The sequence below is a fragment of the Stomoxys calcitrans genome, chromosome 4 (genome assembly GCF_963082655.1).
Source record: "Stomoxys calcitrans chromosome 4, idStoCalc2.1, whole genome shotgun sequence".
In the NCBI taxonomy this organism is placed as follows: domain Eukaryota; kingdom Metazoa; phylum Arthropoda; class Insecta; order Diptera; family Muscidae; genus Stomoxys; species Stomoxys calcitrans.
The window spans coordinates 7307741-7328663 of NC_081555.1; the positions used below are offsets into that span (position 1 = coordinate 7307741).

Below are 20923 nucleotides of genomic sequence, written 5' to 3' on the forward strand. Positions count from 1 at the left end.
AGTTATTTGCAAATAAAAATGATTGATTACAGAACATATGTACTTTATAAGCCAAAAATTATTAAAATTTGGCCAAAATTAAAAATTGATGATTGAAAATTTCGCTAGAGGTGCGTATCCAGCTTAATCTCTAGCGAAATTTTCGGTTGCAGGCCAAAGCAGATTTAAAAAGGTGGTCTCGCGCGAATAGCTATACCAGCCGGCCGGGTTTGACGGTATTAAGATGTCAGATTTTTGTTTGCATTCTCTTTGTTGTTATCTTCTATCTCGCATATTCTCCGCTCATGTACGCACACGTATACACACACGCACACAAATTTGCTTGCATATTGTGCTTGTCAGCTTGATGGCAAGATGGCGGATTGCACCGTATGATTTGTAGTTGTTGTACAAATTAGACCACCTTTAATTGTTTCGCCATGGTTGCAGCCAAGACACTAATGCTACAATTGGAAATTAGCTGTGTAGAATACAAGTTGGTGACAAACATAGATTTATAATTTTATCCTGATTTTAATCATTTTTGGCTAACAAAGTACATATGTACTAAAACTAATCGTGTTTATTTGCAAATAACTTTTTCTGATTTTTCGAACATCTTCCAGCTTGAGATCATATTTAATGCATAGCAAAGAACTTATAAAAGTTGAGCAAGTGTGTGTTATTATTCAAAACGGGTTTGACGGGTTAGTGGATCATGATTTCTAATACGCCATGTATCTTTATCAGCACCTTTGTCAAAATGATTAAAAACCCCTACCTACACAAAGACTATTAAGTACGGTGTTTTGAAATAAGGCTCAATAAATCCGCTATCTCTCTTTAGCGCAGCAAGAGAGAAAAAAGCTTTATTTTCCACTATTTCGATGTAAACTACTAATCAATGTTAAAAACAACAAACACAACAACATAGCCAAACTCTTTTTGATGTTCACTTAAGCATTATTTGATTCATAAATATAGCTTTATTTCAAAGATCAAAAAAATATCCAATGGTTCCAATGTCACCCTGTAACAGAAACCAAACTAAAAATTTCGCTTAGGATATGTCAATGCGTTTTTTTAAACCCCGTTTACACTGCTCTTCAAATCCGAATTTAACTGCTCGATCATCTATTTTCCCTTTATAAAATCATCTGACGAAGGCCTTAAATCCGGATTAAATGAGCAGTGTAAACGGGGTTTTATGACAACGAAAATTTTGTTTCAGGTGCATACCGCCCTTTATAAGAAAAATATTTGGTAATTTCCAGTTTACACTTATTGTACATGAGTGTGCCCTGGGTTATTTTTTTTTATCACAGAACTATTGTTCGCTTACTTTTCCAATAAAAATTCGCAGGAAAGTAAGAACAACCTTTACTCTTTTTTGGTATTTATTTGATTAAGCAGCTGGTTTTCATATAATAGCTTTTCGATGGTGCAAGTTTCTGCTGGGAAAACATCTCCAGTAGCAATTTGCAAGCTGTCCATTATTAAACTCCTTAAATGTTGCCCACTTTCTTTTGCTGGCAAATAAAGTACGCAAACAACTTCCAGTAACAATTTGTGCAAATTTGCAAAATTTTTCAAGTACACGAATACACTTACTGTCAAATGACAGTACGAAATATAACGGCATTTATTTAAATGACCACATCCGGTCAGAATATTTCAAAGTAATTTCGTTCATTACCAATGTCGGCCAACGGAGAAAATTGTTCTGTGATTAAATTTCATAAAACACGAAAATCCGCACGTGTACCCATAATCGATTCACAGAACTGCATGGCGGCTTCTATGGCTAAAATAATCACTAGAATGGAAAATAGTAATCTTCAATACAATTGCATGGAAATGTTACAAATTGAGAGTCTGAATGAAGTCGAAGGAGGAATTTTACAAATTTTGCAAGAAATTGACGGCGGTTCGAACGAAAAGAGGAACAAGAAAATGAAAAGAAACTAACTGAATGTTAAGTTAAAAAAGTATCTTTTGGAATGTTATAGTATACCGCTATAATTGGGAACAGTTAAATACATCGCTTTACTTTAATTTAATATGAAATAAAAACATTTTAGATTGTAGAAAATATATAATTTTTATGAAGCGCACACATGATATCGCCACATTGGCAATTGCATGGAATATTTATATTTTGTTATAGTTCCATTTTAATGGAATATAGCTATTAGCATCACACAGGCTGGAACTTTGAACTTCAATCTGTGTGGTGTTCTTCGTTATCACGAGAAGCTTAGCGGGGCGGTTGCGGATGATGGAATGCTCCATACAGAGTAGCTGCAAATGCTGTTGCGGGTAATCAACGATATCGAGTGGAGAATCCAGCGAAAGGCCGGGTGACGCCGGCTTTTGCTTAAATATTGAGTGCCTAATGCTCGATACGACAATCCGAGTTATTGGCGCCATCATGTTCCCGCGACGATCGATCGTATAGACTGGAATGAGCTTGCTCGCTGATAAGAGCTTGACGAGGATGACCAACTCCAGATGCAATGGCTTCAACAACAACTAAAAAGTAGTCTCGAAAAAGAAAATCTATGTCAATAATTCCGTGCTACTAACAAGTCTTTAATTGTCCTCTAAGTTGGTTCATGTCTGGCATTGTGTCCCCAACTAAGTGTCGGTGTCTGTTAGCCGCGTGGCCATCATGTTCCCGCGGCGATCGGTCGTATAGACCGGAACGAGCTTGTTCGCCTATAAGAGCTTGACGAGGATGGCCAACTCCAGATGCAAATGTGGCTACAACAACAACTTAAAAGTAACTACGAAAGAGACAATCTTAGTCAATAATTCCGTGCTACTAACAACATCTTTAATTGTCCTCTAAGTTGGTTCATGTCTGGCATTGTGTACCCACCTAAGTGCCGGTGTCTGTTAGCAGCGTAAGCAATGACAAATGAAATGCTCCAACGTCTTATCGTATTCCCCCACATGCCCTCCAATTGCTATCCCCTGCTGCACCGATTTTGCATGAGTTAGCTCGGAGTCCTATGTGTTCCGTCATGATACCTGATTTACACATGCTTTATGTGACGGTGCCGGGGCTTGCTACCATGTCAATGAGCTACGATGAAGTATGCGTATCCACAGCTACAAAGCAGCTTCCAAAATATTTTCCCTATAATAGTCGCGTTTATTTTGGCGCCAGGCTGGATGAAAACGTTTTAAGAGTAGCCATCAGAGGTTATAACTGCCCATACCATCATTGCAAATTGCAAATTTTGCCCATGAACATTCCACTAAGGAACAGGGGCAAACTTCTCACATATCAATGAGTGCAGTCCGATTCAAGTTTAAGTTCAATGATAAGGGGCCTCCTTTTTATAGCCGAGTCCGAATGGCGTGCCACAGTGCGACGCCTCTTTAGAGAGAAGTTTTACATAACATAGTACCTCACAAATGTTGCCAGCATTAGGAGGGGAAAACCACCGCTTAAAATTTTTTCTGATGGTCTCGCCAGGATTCGAACCCAGGCGATCAGCGTCATAGGCGGACATGCTAACCTCTGCGCCACGGTGGCCTCCGACCATCATTGGAGACGGAAAACCGCTTCGGGTGGCTGTTCGTAGGTTCAAATTTTAGTAAGTGCGCTAGGTGACATAAACACCATCAGTTTTAGAGTTTACGAATTGCTTAAATAGCCAATGTTTCTCGTCAGAGAACACGATGCTCGGAAATTTACCATGCCGATGCAAGCGTAGCAACTCCTGTGCCCTAACTTTCTAACTAACTTTCTTTTGCTTTGGTATGAGATCGTGTGCCCATTGGAACTTGTAAGGCTTTACCTGAGCTAGTTTTTCAGTATAAATCCTTTGCCATTTAATCCTCATTTCTGGGTTTGTTGTATTTTTTTTGGCTTTAGGTAACGCCACCAGTATCATTATAACGATTTATGATTAAAAATTATGAGACTCTTTTTGTGAGGGATTCTAGAAATTATCTTTGTCATTGGTCATAGGTATTTCAAAAAAAAAAAAAATAATAATACCATTTCGTTTCTCTCTCTTTGTTATCAACATAGCTATGGGACGTGATGGTTATTGTTTTAGCAGTGTATTTTACACTGAGACGGCAGTCTTTGCCGATGACGGACTCCATGGCACAGTGGTGGCGCCCATTGGCAAAAATCAAAAAAGTGATATCGCGATTTTAGTGCACAAATTTATTAAATAGTTTAAAAATACAGTACATTTTACTACTAGCGGACGAAGAAGGAATGCGATCATATTTTTTAATGCGATAATGCGAAACATCTCATGAATAAATCGTGTAGATCACATTAAATTAGCGATTAAGTTTCGATTATTTTTATACCCTCCACCATAGCATGGGGGTATACTAATTTTGTCATTCTGTTTGTAACACCTCGAAATATGCGTCTAAGACCCCATAAAGTATATAAATTCTTGATCGTCATGACATTTTTAAGTCGATCTAGCCATGTCCGTCTGTCGAAAGCACGCTAACTTTCGAAGGAGTAAAGCTAGGCACTTGAAATTTTGCACGAATACTTTCTATTAGTGTAGGTCGGTTGGGATTGTCAATGGGCCAAATCGGTCCATGTTTTGATATAGCTGCCATATGAACCGAACTTGGGTCTTGAATTCTTGAGCCTCTGGAGAGCGCAATTCTCGTCCGATTTGAATGAAATTCTGTATAAGTTGTCTCGTTATAACTTCCAACAACTATGCTAAGTATGGTTCAAATCGATTCATAACCTTATATAGCTGCTATATAGACCGATTTTGGGTCTTGACTTCTTCAGCTTTTAGAGGGCGTAATTCTTATCCGATTTAGCGGTAATTTTGCACGTGGTGTTTTGGTGTCATTTCCAACCACTTTGCTAAGTACGATTTAAATCGGTTAATAACCTGGTATAGCTACCATATAAACCGATCTTGGATCTTGACTACTTGAGCCGCTAGAGGGCGCCATTCTCATCCGATTTGGCTGAAATTTAGCATGATGTGTTTTGTTATGACTTCCAAGAACTGTGCTTAGTATGGCGCAAATCGGTACATAACCTGATATAGCAGCCATATAAACCGATCTGGGATCGTGACTTCTTGAGCCTCTAGAGGGCGCAGTTATCATCCAATTTGGCTGAAACTTTGTCCAACGACTTCTTCCATACATTTGAAATATGGTCTGAATCGATCTATAGCTTGGTACAGTTTCCATATAAACCGATTTTTCGATGTTGCTTCTTAAGCCCCTACTAGGTGCAATTCGTATCCGAATGGATTGAAATATTACACAATGACTTCTACAATGTTTAGCATTCAATTCAGTCCGAATCGAACTATAACTTGATATAGCTCCAATAGCATAACAGTCCTTATTCATTATTCTTTGTTTGCCTAAAAAGAGATGCCGCGCAAAGAACTCAACAAATGCTATCCATGGTGGAGGGTATATAAGATTCGGCCCGGCCAAACTTGGCACGCTCTGACTTGTTCAATATAAATTGGGAATTTCTCAATAAAGATTTAGAGTTGTAATGACTATATCAGATTTTGGACCTTACATGACAAAGTTGTTGGAAGTCATAAGAGAATATCACATGTAAAATTTCAGCCAAATCGGACAAAAATTTCGGCTAGTAAGGGCTCAGTCCGATCTGAACCATATTTATGTCAGGTATCGGGAGGCTTAATATAACCCACTGTTTCAAATTTCAGCAAAATCTGATAAAAAAAATGAAGCATGTATGGGCATTAGAGCCTTATCGGCAGACTGGTCTATATAGCAGCTGTATCCAAATATGGTCCGATTTGGCCCGTTCAAGAACTTAACCAGCGTGCATTCAAAAGACGTACCTGTGCCAAATTTCAGCTCGAATATCTCAATTTTTGAAAGCTGTATAGTGATTACAGCAGACGGACAGACACATGGACATCGTTAAATCATCTTAGAATTTTACGACGATCCGAAATTTATATACTTTGTAGGGTCGGAAATTGATATTTCGATGTGTTGGAAACGGAATGACTAAATGAATATACCAATTCTACGGTGGTGGGTATAAAAAATTGATAAACACAGATCTTCTAAACCGACTGCTTCTAAGTTCGGACCCTTTTGTTACAGCACAAAGAAAACTGCCTTTTGAAATCAAACATAATTTATCTGAATCTGTACTTGAATTATTAGTAGGCTACCGTAGCGCAGAGGTTAGCATCTCCGCCTATGACGCTGAACGCCTGGGTTCGAATCCTGGCGAGACCATCAGAAAAAAAATTTCAGCGGTGTTTTTCCCATCTTAATGCTGGCAACATTTGTGAGGTGCTTTGCCATGTAAAACTTCTCTCGAAAGAGGTGTCACACTGAGGCACGCCGTTCGGAATCGGCTATAAAAAGGAGGCCCCTTATCACTGAGCTTTAACTTGAATAGGTATGTGAGATCATTGATATGTGAGATGTTTGCCCCTGTTCCTTAGTGGAATGTTCATGGGCAAAATTTGCAAATTGGCATTTATGTACTTGATTTATTAGATAAAATGAATTAAGTTGTTAAGTATTTTTCAAAAGATAGCTTGCATCACTAATTTAATACTGTATATTTACTTTTTTTTAAATCGGAATAAGATTCTTTACCTATATCGGACAATCTAAATCTGAACCGATTTAGTCCACAGCAAGCATACGCAAACAAAATGGCGACAGAAGATAATGACAGTATAGTAAGGGCAAAATTTCAAATTGAAGCAAACCTTTGGGTTTTGTTATCACATAGACGAAAATCGGAGAAAAATTATACATATAGCTCCGAATTTTGCGGGTCATAGTGAGAGGATCAACACCATTTTGTGTATTTTAAATTCTATCCCTGGCACGAACTCACACTATTTCAAGCCACTATCTCAGTGTTTACTATTTATGTCACCTCTTCCCATACAAGTGCCATCAATGTGCATCGGGTCAATGCAGTACGTACAACCGTCGGGGTCAATTTGGTACGTACTGATGATTGTGTTCAGAGAAAGCCAGCTACCACATTCTATTTGTGGCATAAACAGAAAATGATGAATCAGATAATGTATGCGTAAATAAGACAAACAAAATCATCCCACATTTTTTTTAACACAAAGTAAGATTGAATAAATGAAATGAAAATATAGTATAAAAAATCAATTTCTTTGTTCAATGGTGTTTGTTACTCGACGACGGACCCATAGATTCTGTCATAAATAAAACACTCTTAATTTTATATATGAGGTTTATTAAAATTTCTCATCTCACTTCGCATACAAGTTGTTTGATATTTTTCGTTTATTATACATTTCATGTATATTTCATATAATAATAAGAATAATAGTTTTATTTTATGTAATAAATACGTATTTTGTTTTCTTGTGTAAGGGTATGGGTGTGTGTGGGTTTTGTTTAATTTCAAACTTATATTAAAAAAAAATTATTTTAAAAAACATTAACAAAGGTATTACATGTAATATATATTAGCATTAAAACGATATTTAATAGGGTTTGATTTCTTGTTAAAAATTATTAGTCAAAGATTAAAATATCAAAGCAAATGGATTGCCCCGTATTCAAAAACTAAACTGCTTTTTTCTCTTTCATTAAAAAAAAAACTTAATACTTATTTTTATAGCTCTTTTCGAATTATTTTTCATGTATAAAAAATATATATATTTTTTTTATTTTTGGAGTTTGTTTTTCAAGACCGTAATCGATGAAAAACTTGATTTTGGAAACGCTATTGTTTATCGCAATGCCTTCTCCGTGGAATATAACATATGCTTGCTTTACTAAAGCCTAATTATTATTAAAAAAAATTGCAATTTTTTAAGTAGTAAAATTTTGAATACATTTGTAAAAAAAAGTAGATTTTAATACTTGTTTTGTTCCTATTATAGAATAAAAGTTATACCATTATAATGGGAATAGTTTAGGCGTTGTCTCTTTATTTGATTTTAGCTATCCAGTTCATATATATATGTATCTATCTTGGAATATATATATATATATTTTTCTTTTGTTAAGCAGAAGCCTAGTTTTAGTAGTAGTAGTAGTAATAATATATCGTTTTCTCTATGTATTTTGTTATTAATTTGTTATTATTTTGGCTTATGACAAACATATTGTATGTATGTATTAATGGTGTAGTAGCAGTAACTAGTATAATATATGTATATTTTTACACCGATTTATAACAAGTAAACAGGTAACAAATGATCTGCAATTAAAAAAGAAAACAATACCATATACAGATTAATATCAAATTTAACTCGAAATTGAGTTATCTTTCCTACAAACAACATCTAAACATCATAAATAACAAAGAGAAGTACCACTTATTTTGTAAGACCAGCAAGTACTCGATTTCAAGAAGGTACGGGTGTTTATCATAACATTCACGAAAGATGTAAACAGGTTAAAAAAATCTAGGAAACAATTCCAAAACTTTATAATAGATACAGAATCTTTATAAATACTAATATTTTTTAAAGTGTTCAGGATTTTCTTAAGGAAGAATATTGGGCTGTTTCCTATATGATTGCAGAAGAGATTAATGGATCAGGTACTGAGTGATGGGTGATGAACGCTGGCCACCATGGGTTTGCAAAATGGTAAACTATATAAGTTTTTCATTGTAAGATAGGCCTTTAGAGGTTAAGATTTGGATAGAGTTCCCATATAAACGGATCTCCCGATTTGACTTCTTGAGCCCTTACAAGCCGCAATTTTAGTCCAATTTAGCTGAAATTTTGCCTGTGGTGTTCCGTTATGACATCCAACAACTGTGACAAGTACGTTTCAAATCGGTTTATAATCTGATATAGGTCCCATAAGACCGATCTCCCGATTTGACTTCTTGAGCCCTTACAAGCCGCAAATTTTGTCCGATTTAGCGGAATTTTTCAGCTAAATGGGGCGGTGTTCTCTTCCAAATCAGTTTATAACCTGATATAGGTCCCATAAAGACTGATATCCCGATTGACTTCTTGAGCCCTTACAAGCCGCAATTTTTGTCTGACAACTGTGACAAGTACGGTCCAAATCGGTCTATAACCTCCTATAGGTCCCATATAAACCTATCACCCGACATGACTTCTTGAGCCCCTGGAAGCCGATTTAGCTAAAAATTTGCATATAATATTCTGCAATGACTTCCAACAACTGTGCCAAGTTTGGTTCGAATCGGTTTATAACTTCATACATCTCTCATATAAGCCGATCTCCCGATGATTTGACTTCTTGAGCCCTTACAAGCCTCAATTTTTGACCGATTTGGCTGAAATTTTGCATGTAATGTTTTGTTAATATTTCCAACTATTCTGCTTGGCACGGTCCGAATCGGTTTATAACCTAATATATCTCCCATATGAACCAATCTCCCGATTTGACTTCTTGATCCCCTGGGAGCCGCCATTTTCTTCCGATTTGGCTGACATTTTCCATGTGATGTTCTGTTATGACTTTAAACAGCTGTGCTCAGTACGGTCCAAATCATTCTATAACCGGATATAGCTCTCATATAAACTAATCTCCCATTTTGACTTTTTGAGCCTTTACAAGCCAAACTTTTTGTCCGATTTGGCAGAAATTTTGCATGTGGTGATCTGTTATGACTTCCCACAACTGTGTCATGTACGGTCCATAATCTGATATACCTCCCATATAAACCGATCTCCCTAACGAGACCGATTCTGTAGCCCAAACAATTTTTGTGCGATTTAGCTGAAATTTTGCATGCGGTGTTCTGCTACGACTTCCAACATCTGTGCCAAGTACGGTCCGAATCAGTCTATAACCTGATATCCTAAATAAACCGGTATCTCGATTATCCTTGTTCAGTTCCTAAATAAAAGTTCAGTTATATATGTATAAATATATAGTTTGTATACATTTTTAGCAGAATCCATGGTGGTGGGTACCCATGATTCGGCCCGGCCCAACTTAGAACGGTTTTGGTTTTACTTGTTTAAGGCTTCATTGTTTTTTGAATACTGGTCGCGTGGACATGTTCCGCATACTGGAATGTGAGTGGCTGCAACTGCAGCCGCGCCATTGAGTGGGGAGTTTCAGTGAAAGACTAAGTGGCATCGGCTCTTGCTTAAATACCGACTGCCTATGATGCTCGATATGATAAGGTGGTGGTGCTTTTAAATAACCAATGGCAATCATGTTCCCACTGCGCGAGCGAGATAACTAAGCATCACACAGGCTGTAACTTTAAGCACAGATCTGTGTGATTACAGGAAGGAGGTTAGTATGGCATTACGGGTCAGATCGGACTACAGGCGCGCTGTTGTAGAATAGGTGCGGAAAACGACAGCGTATGTATGGCATGTGAAGAGGATGATGGGGTGTTGGAATTTCCTATTCAATGTCAGCTAACAGACCCCGGCTCTCAGGTAGGATTACGATACAAGACTTGAACCAGCTTAGGGGCACAGAATGGAAAACCATTAAAGGTTTTGTTAGCGCCACGAAAACCAGAGATACTTTTCGAATCAAGAGTACACAACAAACCGCTTACTGTCTAAGGCGTATGTAATGGCATGGGACAGTTAAGAATCCACATACTCTTTTCAACATAAGCTAACCTAAGTTCACCTTATATGGTGAATACCACCATTCAAGAAAAAGTTTTCTGTCCCATATTAGAAAGAAACAATGAACTTGACGACTCAAAGCAGACTGGAATCTGCTATGAACCTGAATTGATCTCTTATGGATCGATAAGAAATTATTGTAGATAAGAGTTGTATGCATTTCTTGAAAATTATCGGCAGCACTAAATGGTTAATAACATTTAGGATGGGAGGAGGAGCCAAGGTTTAATGATCTTTGTAATTTTAAAGGTCTTACCTTATTTTCTTGCTGACAGATTTCTTTGCTAAAATCCTTGATATCTTTAGCATATAGTTCTCAAATTTAAGGCTAAGCAATTGATAAACGATCCATTATAGATCCTTCCAATAAGAATTCATGGCTACTCGACAATATGTCATTCAATTGTTGCGTTTCTCCGGTATTAACACTAAATGGAAAGAACGATGAAATTTCGGGTAAGACGCTGCAAACTCCGTCTTGTGTTAAAGCTGCTACAGCGGTGGCAGGCAAAGAGACACGGCGACGACGTTCTACCCCATCAATTAGTTCTGGTGTTATGGGTACTTGTTGTTGGGGCTGTTGCTCTGCCATAGGCTTTGGTTCCTTTGTCAATTCATAGTAAATATCCGGCAAGTCATCAAACTCCTGCAAGTCCAGACATCTTTGTAATTTGGAAATATTGCTTAACAGTAGACGATGTTGCAGTTCTACTTGGGGGAAGCCACCGCGTTTTATTTCCAGTATAGGCATCCAGCGATAATAGCATTGTTCCCATATCGCCAAAGAAGGCATACGATGATCCGGTTGTATATAACGATCCTTTGGTATGGAAGATTGTGCAACAAAATTGGCAGGGCTTATAGTTGATCGTTGTTGACTGAGTAAATTTGGAGGTGGTGGTCGTGCTAAACCGGGTAACATTATGCCGCCGGCTGGGATAGCCATTGACCTACGACAGGGCACTTCTGTTTTTTGCTTTTGGTAAAAAGGATTGCTAAAGAAAAGTTTATCTTTATCCAGAAATTGTTCAGACCAATCCCAGACGGGTCGTAATATCAGTTGCTGGTCTTTTACTGCTCTAAAGCGATCGGAATTGCAATCAAACTGGAAGGTGTCAAATATGGGCATGAAACACGAATCCCACAGCGTTGTTAAATATGTCTGAGAAAATTCAAACTCTTCCGGAAATTGCTGTAGAAGTTGCCATACACTGTCCAAAAATAACAAAAACACGGGACTTTCTTCTTGTGGCCCATTGGAATCAGCAATCTGTCGTATTTGACCCAACCGTCGTTGAAAAGGATGCTCAAGAGCAATCCATTCTTTTTGTATCAACGATTGAAAACCATCAATGGTGCGATAGAATGGATCAAGAATGATTTGCGTCAGAGAGGACACAACACAGCACAAATCGCGGCCATTCGATTCCTGCAGAACACAAGTCCAGCCTTCTTTCAGCTTGTCAGCCGCCTCGCATGAATAGCGCAAGCATAAGGAAACATAAAACAACCAATTCGATTTCTCGAGCAATATTAAGAACTTGGAGTCTTCCACCGAAAAATGTTGAGGGCTTTCCGGAGCACAAACGCGCCTAAGCTTTTCGTAGGCTTTTTGGACATCGAGTATAGATGGCAATCGATCAGTTAGCTGCAATAAATGAATCGATTTGCGATCATTTGCAGCTCGTACAATTTCCAGCATTACATTCTCTTCTCTGGTAGTGTCCTGTTGGTTACTAGGTTTTAATTCGGCAAGGCGCACCAGCGAAGCGTTTCCATAGCCGTAAACCCAAAAAGCAGCACGAGAATCACAGAAAGCCAAAGACAAATTCAAGAATTTTTCCACCTCACAAGCCTTTGGAATAACAAAGTGTGGCGGCAAGGTGTAACGTGACGAAAGTCTGGTATGCTGTAACAAAGGTTCGGATTCCGAACTAATCACCTGCCAATTGGAAGTACCACATCTGATGAGTTCCCGTGCCCAGTCATTTTTGGTCATATACATACTAACGGCAGACTTCGAAAGTGTCGAATAGTATGGTTCTTGGTAGCAATAGGCAAAACTTAAATCATGTCGTGTGGGAAAAGCAAATCGCCCAAGCGCCGATGTAATTTGTTTTCCCCAATCCCGGCCTCCTTTGGAATATTGAAAAGCAAATTTCAAAAGCCTGAAGTTTTTACAAATTATATGCAAAGCAGCAATACGTCCACTCATTGGTTTCTGTTGACCATCAAGTTTCTTTTTCCGCCTGCCAACGTTACCCGGTAAAGCACTTACAGCCTTTCCCGTCTCTGCTATCTGATATATTTGATCGATGTTGTTTAGCGTTATGTCGTTGCGCGACAACAGTAAATGCTCCTGCGCCAAGGAGGATATAGTTGACAAAGAGCTCTCTCTTTGCAGAGGAACAAAGGCCAACTTGAAATTCGTTACACTCAACAGGCCAAAGACTGCCTCTTTAGAACCCTTAACATCTTCCGCATCTAGGCTGGTGTCAATAGGAGAAATTGCAGGATACAGAAAGGCCGGCGCAGAGGCCACAACCAATTCGTTAGGCAACAAACGGGGTTTAGCCAAGTGCACGTCCCGCATATCACCCGGTAAGCACCATTCATCGTCTGGGGCCAAAGAAGAAACATCGCCCGCTGGGGGAGCAACATAACTGGTGAAGGTGTTACGTTTACGATGGTCGGACGCAGACGTCATAACTAGGCCGTTGTTATTGTTCTCTTTGCTGTATATAAACAAGTTCCTTAGCTCAGTTTGTAATGGCTACAAGCAACGACGTTGACAGCATAAATAATTAACGCTTATATCCGGTCAACAAATGCAAACGCCCTTATTTCGAAGATAGGCAGCCAGGCGGTGGGCACGCACAGCAGAATCTAATGCCTTCTAAGTTTTAAAGCAAATAATAGGCAATACTTGAGGGCAACAAATTTGCGGTTGTGCCAACGACAAAAGAAATTGACTTTTTTCGTTGGTGGTGATGATGATGATGTTGATTATCCACCGACGACCCTCCGCTCACCCACCTCTGACAATAATTTTTCAATTTTGCTGCTATCCCGAAAATTTTAATACATTATTTTCGTTGTTGTTGTTATTGTGCAGTCTCGTATCTATGCTTGGATGACTGTTTAACGACACTCATTTGTTATAGATGGATAGATGGTATGTTTGTTTACCAACCCTCCCATTTACATGGAGTTATTAATTTTTAACTTTCAGCACAATATAAAATAAGTAAAAATGAATTAAAGGAATTTGTTGTTGTTGTTGGAACGTGAACGTCGTAAGACCACAAAAAGACTAATAAACTAAATGATCGCGTAAAGCTATGTACGCTGCTACGTCTGTCTCAGCTATATACGCTATAACAAATTGCCAGACGTTACGTTTAATTTAGGGCGCATATTTGTAATTACAGCCCTGTTCCGATTTTCAGACGAGCGTGATGGGATTCGGTGTACGGACCCCACTTACCCTAGAATCAACGAATTGAATCTGGAAATAAACAGGGTAGTTAACGAACATAGGCGGAATTTGTGGCTGAAACACTTGGAGCAATGTAACTTAGGCACCGGTGTAGGCAAACTGTGGGTTACTGTTAAGTCACTCTCGAACCCCGGTAGACGGGATGGCAGGACCTCAGTCACTTTTGGCGCAGTAACCGTGACTGATCCGAGGAGATGCGCCAGGTTTTTCAGCCGTAAATTTATTGTGCATCCCGAGTGTGATAGGGCAAGCAGGAGAGCCATTAAATTTACTGTGGGCAAAGTTACGAATGTCATTCGTGGCGCTGGGCCCCGACGGAAGTAGAGTACGTTACTACTGTCCTCAACCTGTCTTTGAACACTCTTATAGTTCCCGTTGTCTGAAAAATGGGCAGAGTGATCCCGCTACTGAAGCCTGGAAAGGACCCAAGTTTGGGGGAGTCATACTGACCGATCTCCCTTCTCTGGCCAGTAGCAAAGATGATTGAGGTATTACCCCTTCCGAGGCTCGTAGGAGAATTTCCATTCGCCGAGCATCAACATGGATTACGAAGACTGCATAGAAGACAACTTGTTTGCATGCCATCACCGCACACATTTGCCGTGACTTCAATCAGCCAAGGCTTTGTGATAAGACGGTTCTCGTGGCACTGGATCTATCGAAGGCATTCGACACGGTCAGCCATGCTAAACTATTTGATGACATATCCAACACGTCTCTCCAGCCAAGCCTGAAAAGCTGGGTCGCGAATTATCTGTGTCATCGGCAGTCATTTGTGGAATTGAGGGATAAGAAGTCGAAGCACCGTAGAGTGAAGCCATATTGTTCACTAAAAATATGCGTGAGGTGAATGCCGAGCTGACTGTGATGACATATTGTGTATAGATATCTACCACCCAGAAGCCTTAAAGTAAATCTACATGATCTAGTTAGTCTAGTTTTTGACAGAATAGAAAAATAATTAGGAAGTCGTACAATTAGATTCAATTTTTGTGAATTTATGAATATGGCAACAACAAGAAGCGGAGCAATTTTGATGCTTATGACGTTTACTACTTTTTATACGTTTTATACAAGTATATGGCGTTTTCGACGTTTACAACTTTGATAGTCGAAAACCTAAAAACCCGACATTCAGACCATATCTGGTAAATTCAATAAAAAAAAGCATGTTTGAATAGAAAAAAAACCTAATATATGTTCTTTATCTATATTTTTGAATTTTTCTGACGTATTTTACAATATTTTGTAGGATAATGTTATCAGCTGTTTATTTTCCTGTGTGTTTGTTAGTGTATTCGTAAAATATATCAACAGCAACAGCGCTGAATTTGAAGAGTGTTAAATAATTAAAATTCTGATGATGATAATGATGATAAAATTTACTATTTAGATGTGATTTAATTCTATAGATATTGTGCAATTCACTATATATAACAATTTTAAAAAATATTTCATATTTATAACGAAATCAGTGCATTTACGTGTTGCCATCAAGCTGATCGACGTTTAACGAACACACACAAAGAAATTTGTGTGCGTATGTATACATATGGGGTTTTTTTAACCGGTGTTCAATGCATACGCAGTGTTGCATTTGAATTTGGAAGGAGATTTGCTGCAAATCTCCCCAAATAAGTAGATTTACTCCCATCAAAAATGTATGGGAAACCTCGTTCCAAAACACGAGATTTCCGAAGTTTCGTCGCAAATCAGGATTTGCTCCAAGTGGAAACATGGTCTTAAACAATTTTTAACTTTTATGACTAAAAACACTTCTTCACGTATGGCAGCAAAGAATGACGCTTGCTTTCAGGCGTCAAAGTTGAAAATACTTTAACTTTTGGGCGTTGCTTTTGTGGAATTTGTGCGCAGAGTGCATTTTTGCAATGCTGCGTTCAAAACAAAGCTCAACGAGCTCATTCAAATAAATTTCACAAAAGCAAAGCGCAAAAGTTAAACAAAGCTCAACGCGCTCATTCTATTTTGGCCTTAAGTGATGAGGTATCACTAACAGCTGCTAGCGATCTGCTACTGACAGAGACGGAACAGAGATGAGATTATATTTTTTTTAGTACCACTTTCTTATGCCTTGTGCCAAATTCATTGTTATCAGCTGGTAATCGCCACATAAATTTGTTTATTTTGCTACAAAGAAAGCCAGCTAATCTGGCGGTCGGTTGTATAATTGTTTATTAATTTAATAGAGCCTAGAGAACAAATTACTTTAAAATGAGCTTTCCGCTGACGAATCCCAATAAGGAGTCGGCCAGAGCGGCGTGTAAAAAATGTGGCTATGCCGGCCATCTAACTTTTCAGTGCCGCAATTTTATCAAGGTGAGAGTGCTTAAATCTATTGTGTGGTGAAACGTGGAGAAATTATTGATTTTCTTCATTCGTTTGTAGGTGGATCCGAACAAAGAGATTTTATTGGATGTTGAAAGTACTAGTTCCGATTCCGAATTGGACTATTTGACTCCATTGACTGAGCTGCGAATGAAGGAGTTGAAAGAGAAGGAGGCGGAGCTTCTAAAGGCAAAGAAAAAATCTGCTGCCAAGCCGAAGAAATCTAAAAAGAAAGACCACAAGCATAAAAGCAAAAAGAAGCGCAGCAGTAAAGCAAAGAAGCATAAGAAACGTGGCGACTCCAAATCTTCCAGTTCCGATTCATCCTCCCTAACCTCGTCTTCCTCAAGTGATAGCAGTACCGAATCAGATTCTAGTGACAATGAGGAGTCCTCGACAAGTGAATCCGATGAAAACGGACGTAAGCTTAAGAAGAAGGGAAAGTACAAGCGTAAGGCCGACACCCCCAATATGAGACGCAAGAAAACCAAGGTCAAACGCCGACGCTATAAGACCACTGAATCTACCAGCGACTCTGAAGAGGATTCCTCTTCGGATTAAAGTGCAGTAACAAAAGAACATTTTTCTTAGTTTAAAGCCTAAGTAGCTAATTAAGTACATATGTATTTACCATGTAGATGATGCACATCTCTCCGAGAAAGTTATGTGCACCAAAATATTAGTAATTGCGAGTTTCATTTGTCACAAGCCTTTTTATCAGCTCGGGTACGAGATTTATTCTGAGTCCTTGAAAGTCTTAGGTGATTTAAACTGAAACTCGCCTTTTATTATAAATTTTATATATATAAAAAACCTATTACGGCAACCGTTTAGCATTTATAAAGACTGTAGACAATTGATTTAAGTGTTCTTTATCCATAGGTCTAGAGAAGCCACCGTTTTTTCTTTTGTTTTTAATTTGTTCTAAACTTTGATTTCATAAAGAGACGAAATCGAATTTATGAATTGAAATTAAAAAGAATCTTACAGCAGAACATTATATACGTACACACACACACACATTTATAAACCGATTTACAAAAACTTAATGAAAGGTATAGCCCTAAAGAACTGTAACTTACTGCTTTAATCAGATCTATAGATTCTTTCGTATAAAGATAAATATGAACAAGACCATTAACCCTAAAAAATATAGTCATAGAATTATTTGCCACCGATAAACGACATTAAAGTAGAAAATACTACGATTTTCGAAAAAAAGAGATTTAAAAGAAGAAGATAAAGAATTATATTAAAGTTGTACTTATAAAATAGATTTATTGTCCTTAAATATCTCTTAATTTAAAGACTAAATGGGACGTGGTTTATGTGCAACCAAATAAACAAAAATATATGAACAAAAACATAAGGTTGAAAGTGTTGACGATAATCTAATGACACAAGAAAGATAATTCTATTATGTTTTAATAATAATTTACATGTGGACAATTGACCACACAATAATAATGAAATTACATTTTGGTGGAAATGACCATAAATATCAAGGAATATATATATATATATATACACACACACTAATATTTGTGAACTATGAACATTAAATAAATATTATTTTGATTTTTTTTCTCCATAACAAAAGGTTGTCTTCATTTATCGTTTTGGGAATGTGGAGAAATTTCCATATCTCTTGCTTCCAGGGTTTCAAAATAATTGATTTTTTAATGAAACATTTTCTTTTCAAACTCTCTTTTAAGACTTCTGTAAACTCTTTAGGGTCTGCTGTTTTATACATGAGGCCACAATGTTTAAAATTACATCCTGGTTTTCCAGATTTGTGGCTTCTAGTTTATTGCATATATCGCCATATAGGTTATTCATTATGGATTTTACTAACGCATCAGTAGCATTTTGCTTATTTTTACTTTCATTTTCAAAATCTTTCTTAAGATTTTCTATAGTTTGTTCATGGTTTGCTACAAGTTTGCCCATTTCATCATTGCTATCTTTTAATTTCTGATTTTGATCCTTTAGTTGTTTCAGCTTTATTTCATGTTCGGCATTTGCTGATTCAATTATTTTTTGTTTATCTCTTATCCTGTCCTCATTCTCTTGCCATTTTCTTTGCAAATCCTTATATTTGTTTTGTGTATCTTTTATATTATCCAAGGAGTTGCTAACTACAGCCTTTAGATTTTTCAAATTGCCCATATTCAGTTCTTCCAAATCATCTTGAAATTCTAGTAGAATTTCCTTTGATTTTTGTTCATAAGATTCTTGCTCGTTTCTTTGCTCGGACAATTGTTTAAGCTTTCTGTTCTCTTTCTTGAGATTTAAAATCTTTTCTTCCAACTCCAAAATTTCATCATCCTTATGACGTTTTTCTTTCGAATCTCCTCCTGTTGTTGATCTATCCATTAAATCCAGTTTATCCAGCACTTTTTCTATTTTAGTTTCTAGCTTGGAGACATTTATGCGTAGTTCCGATCCCTGCGTTCTTTGTTCGGTTAACAACATTTGCATATATTGGGCCTCCATGGCACTGGAGGGATACATTGAAGAGTTGAATGTATTGCATATTTGGTGGTTGTTTTTCAAAGTAGCCACTTTATTTCTGGGAGCAATTACTGGTTTGGCCGGTAAAGGCATATTTATGACTTCTGTATCTGATGAATCGCTAAACTCTGTTGTGGTTTGTGTGGGATTATTAGAAAGTTTTGGCAATGGTTGTCCCATTCGGGCCATACGTTGTATTAGAGCGTTCTTATTTTCTTTGGACTCTTGTTTTGCAGGGATTTTTGGTAAATCTATTTTACTTTCTTCTTCCTTGCTGTCTTGGTTACTGTTCGTAATACCGGCAATATCTCGAATCTCCTGCTTGTCAATAGCTTGTTCTTCGTTTTCTTTGAACTTATGGCCCATCTTCAATACATTTTGGCGGAAATCATCTTCATCAGTATCATTTTCAAAGCTAAAACTCCAATACTGCTGTTGGTCATCATAAAATTGCCAATATTTATTCTGTTTAAATAACACTTGGAAATCTTTCTCAAGCAATAGTGTTACCAAAACTTGGTTTTTGGATTTATAAAGGATAAGATTGTCCACTACATTCGTAGTTAACGCTAAACCCACTTTACCCTGTAACATGCCCTGGAGATATGCTGTAACCACTTTTGCCATGAGAGGAGCTGGCGGTGGATGACTACCAGCAGCGCTTGTTGGCGCTGTTGTTTCAGCTTTGGGTGTCATGTTCAAATCATTGGCCTTGGGCCGTTTGTATTTTAAGGAGTGTTCTGTTTCATCCTGAGATGCATCGTCAGCAAATAACTTTTGTAATTTTGATGAGGGACTGCATAATGTGTCAAAATGTAAGATTTTAGCATTTCTATTGTAAATATTTCATTAGATACCGGTACTTACTTTTTAAGTGCTCCAAAAAAGTCCTCATCAGTGGTTCCATCCAAATCGAAGCTAAAATTACTCATGATTGGCACATTATTAACAATAGGCACGTTTGAAATCTATGATAAACAATAGATCATGTCCTTTAAAAGCACACTATTTTTTGCTGTATATTAATTTTTTTTTTAATTTATCACTTCACTGCTTGGGAAATAGATAAACAAAGGAAAACAAGGATCAGCTGTTTTGTGACAAGAACACAAAGAGAGTTCATCAGAATTATCATTAAATTCACAAGGTCCCTTTTCACGATGATATTGAATATTTTGTTTTAACGGCCGTATTCACAAAACTGAATGAAGCCTTAAAATAATAGTAAAAAATTAACGTAACTTTTATAAAAAATTAAAAATTTCTTTGAAAATAAAATAAAGATTCAAATTTTCAAAAACATTTTCTATACAAATGATACAAATTTTTGGTTGTTTTTGTTGTAGCAGTGTGTTATACACTGAGGCGGGAGCCCTCGTCGAATAAGGACCCCATCGGGTCAATCTGGTACGTACAACCAGCTGCCATGGGATTGTCTTTTTTATACCCACCACCGAAGGATGGGGCTATATTCATTTTGTCATTCCGTTTGCAACATAGCAAGTATTCATCTTCAATCCTATAAAGTAGATATATTCTTGATCGTCCTAAAAATCTAAGACGATCTAGCCATGTCTGTCTGTCTCTTGAAATACGCTAGTCTTTGAAAATTAAGATATTGAGCTGAAAGGTTAAATTCAAAGATGGGCTATATAGGACTAAATCTTGATATAGCTCCCAAATAGACCGACAGTTCAATACGGCCAGATCGATCTAGATTTGGATATAGCTGCCAAATATACCGATCTTCCGATTTAAAATTTTAAGCCCAAAAAAGATGAATTTAATAGCCGATTTCGCTCAACATTAGTACTATAAATTTTGCTAGGTTCCTCCATATTCGCACAAAGTATGGTCAAGATGGGGCTATATTTGGGTATAGCTGCCATATATACCGATTTCCCTAATTAAGTTTGTGGGCCCATAAAAATGAGTTTATTATCCGATTTCAATGAAATTGGGCTCAGTGAGATGTTTTAAT

The 20923-nt window shown here is 37.4% G+C and overlaps 3 protein-coding genes across 3 annotated transcripts; 1 reads left to right on the plus strand and 2 right to left on the minus strand.

Annotated features, from left to right (window-relative positions):
* Nucleotides 1-7208: 7208 nt before the first annotated feature.
* LOC106090562 (myotubularin-related protein 10-B) lies at nucleotides 7209-13875 on the minus strand. Its single transcript, XM_013256800.2, has 2 exons — nucleotides 10840-13875; nucleotides 7209-8200 (listed from the first exon to the last, which is right to left on the minus strand). The coding sequence occupies exon 1, from the start codon at nucleotides 13288-13290 to the stop codon at nucleotides 10912-10914; it is 2379 nt and encodes a 792-aa protein (XP_013112254.2). The 5' UTR covers nucleotides 13291-13875; the 3' UTR covers nucleotides 7209-8200; nucleotides 10840-10911.
* A 2321-nt stretch (nucleotides 13876-16196) lies between these two features.
* On the plus strand, nucleotides 16197-17128 carry LOC106090569 (protein SREK1IP1). The gene is made up of 2 exons (XM_013256804.2): nucleotides 16197-16419; nucleotides 16489-17128. Exons 1-2 carry the CDS (start codon nucleotides 16315-16317, stop codon nucleotides 16987-16989), a joined length of 606 nt encoding a protein of 201 aa, XP_013112258.1. The 5' UTR covers nucleotides 16197-16314; the 3' UTR covers nucleotides 16990-17128.
* A 156-nt stretch (nucleotides 17129-17284) lies between these two features.
* On the minus strand, nucleotides 17285-19982 carry LOC106090568 (kinesin-like protein KIF20B). The gene is made up of 2 exons (XM_013256803.2): nucleotides 19810-19982; nucleotides 17285-19738 (listed from the first exon to the last, which is right to left on the minus strand). The coding sequence occupies exons 1-2, from the start codon at nucleotides 19872-19874 to the stop codon at nucleotides 18139-18141; spliced, it is 1665 nt and encodes a 554-aa protein (XP_013112257.2). The 5' UTR covers nucleotides 19875-19982; the 3' UTR covers nucleotides 17285-18138.
* Between the last annotated feature and the right edge of the window lie 941 nt (nucleotides 19983-20923).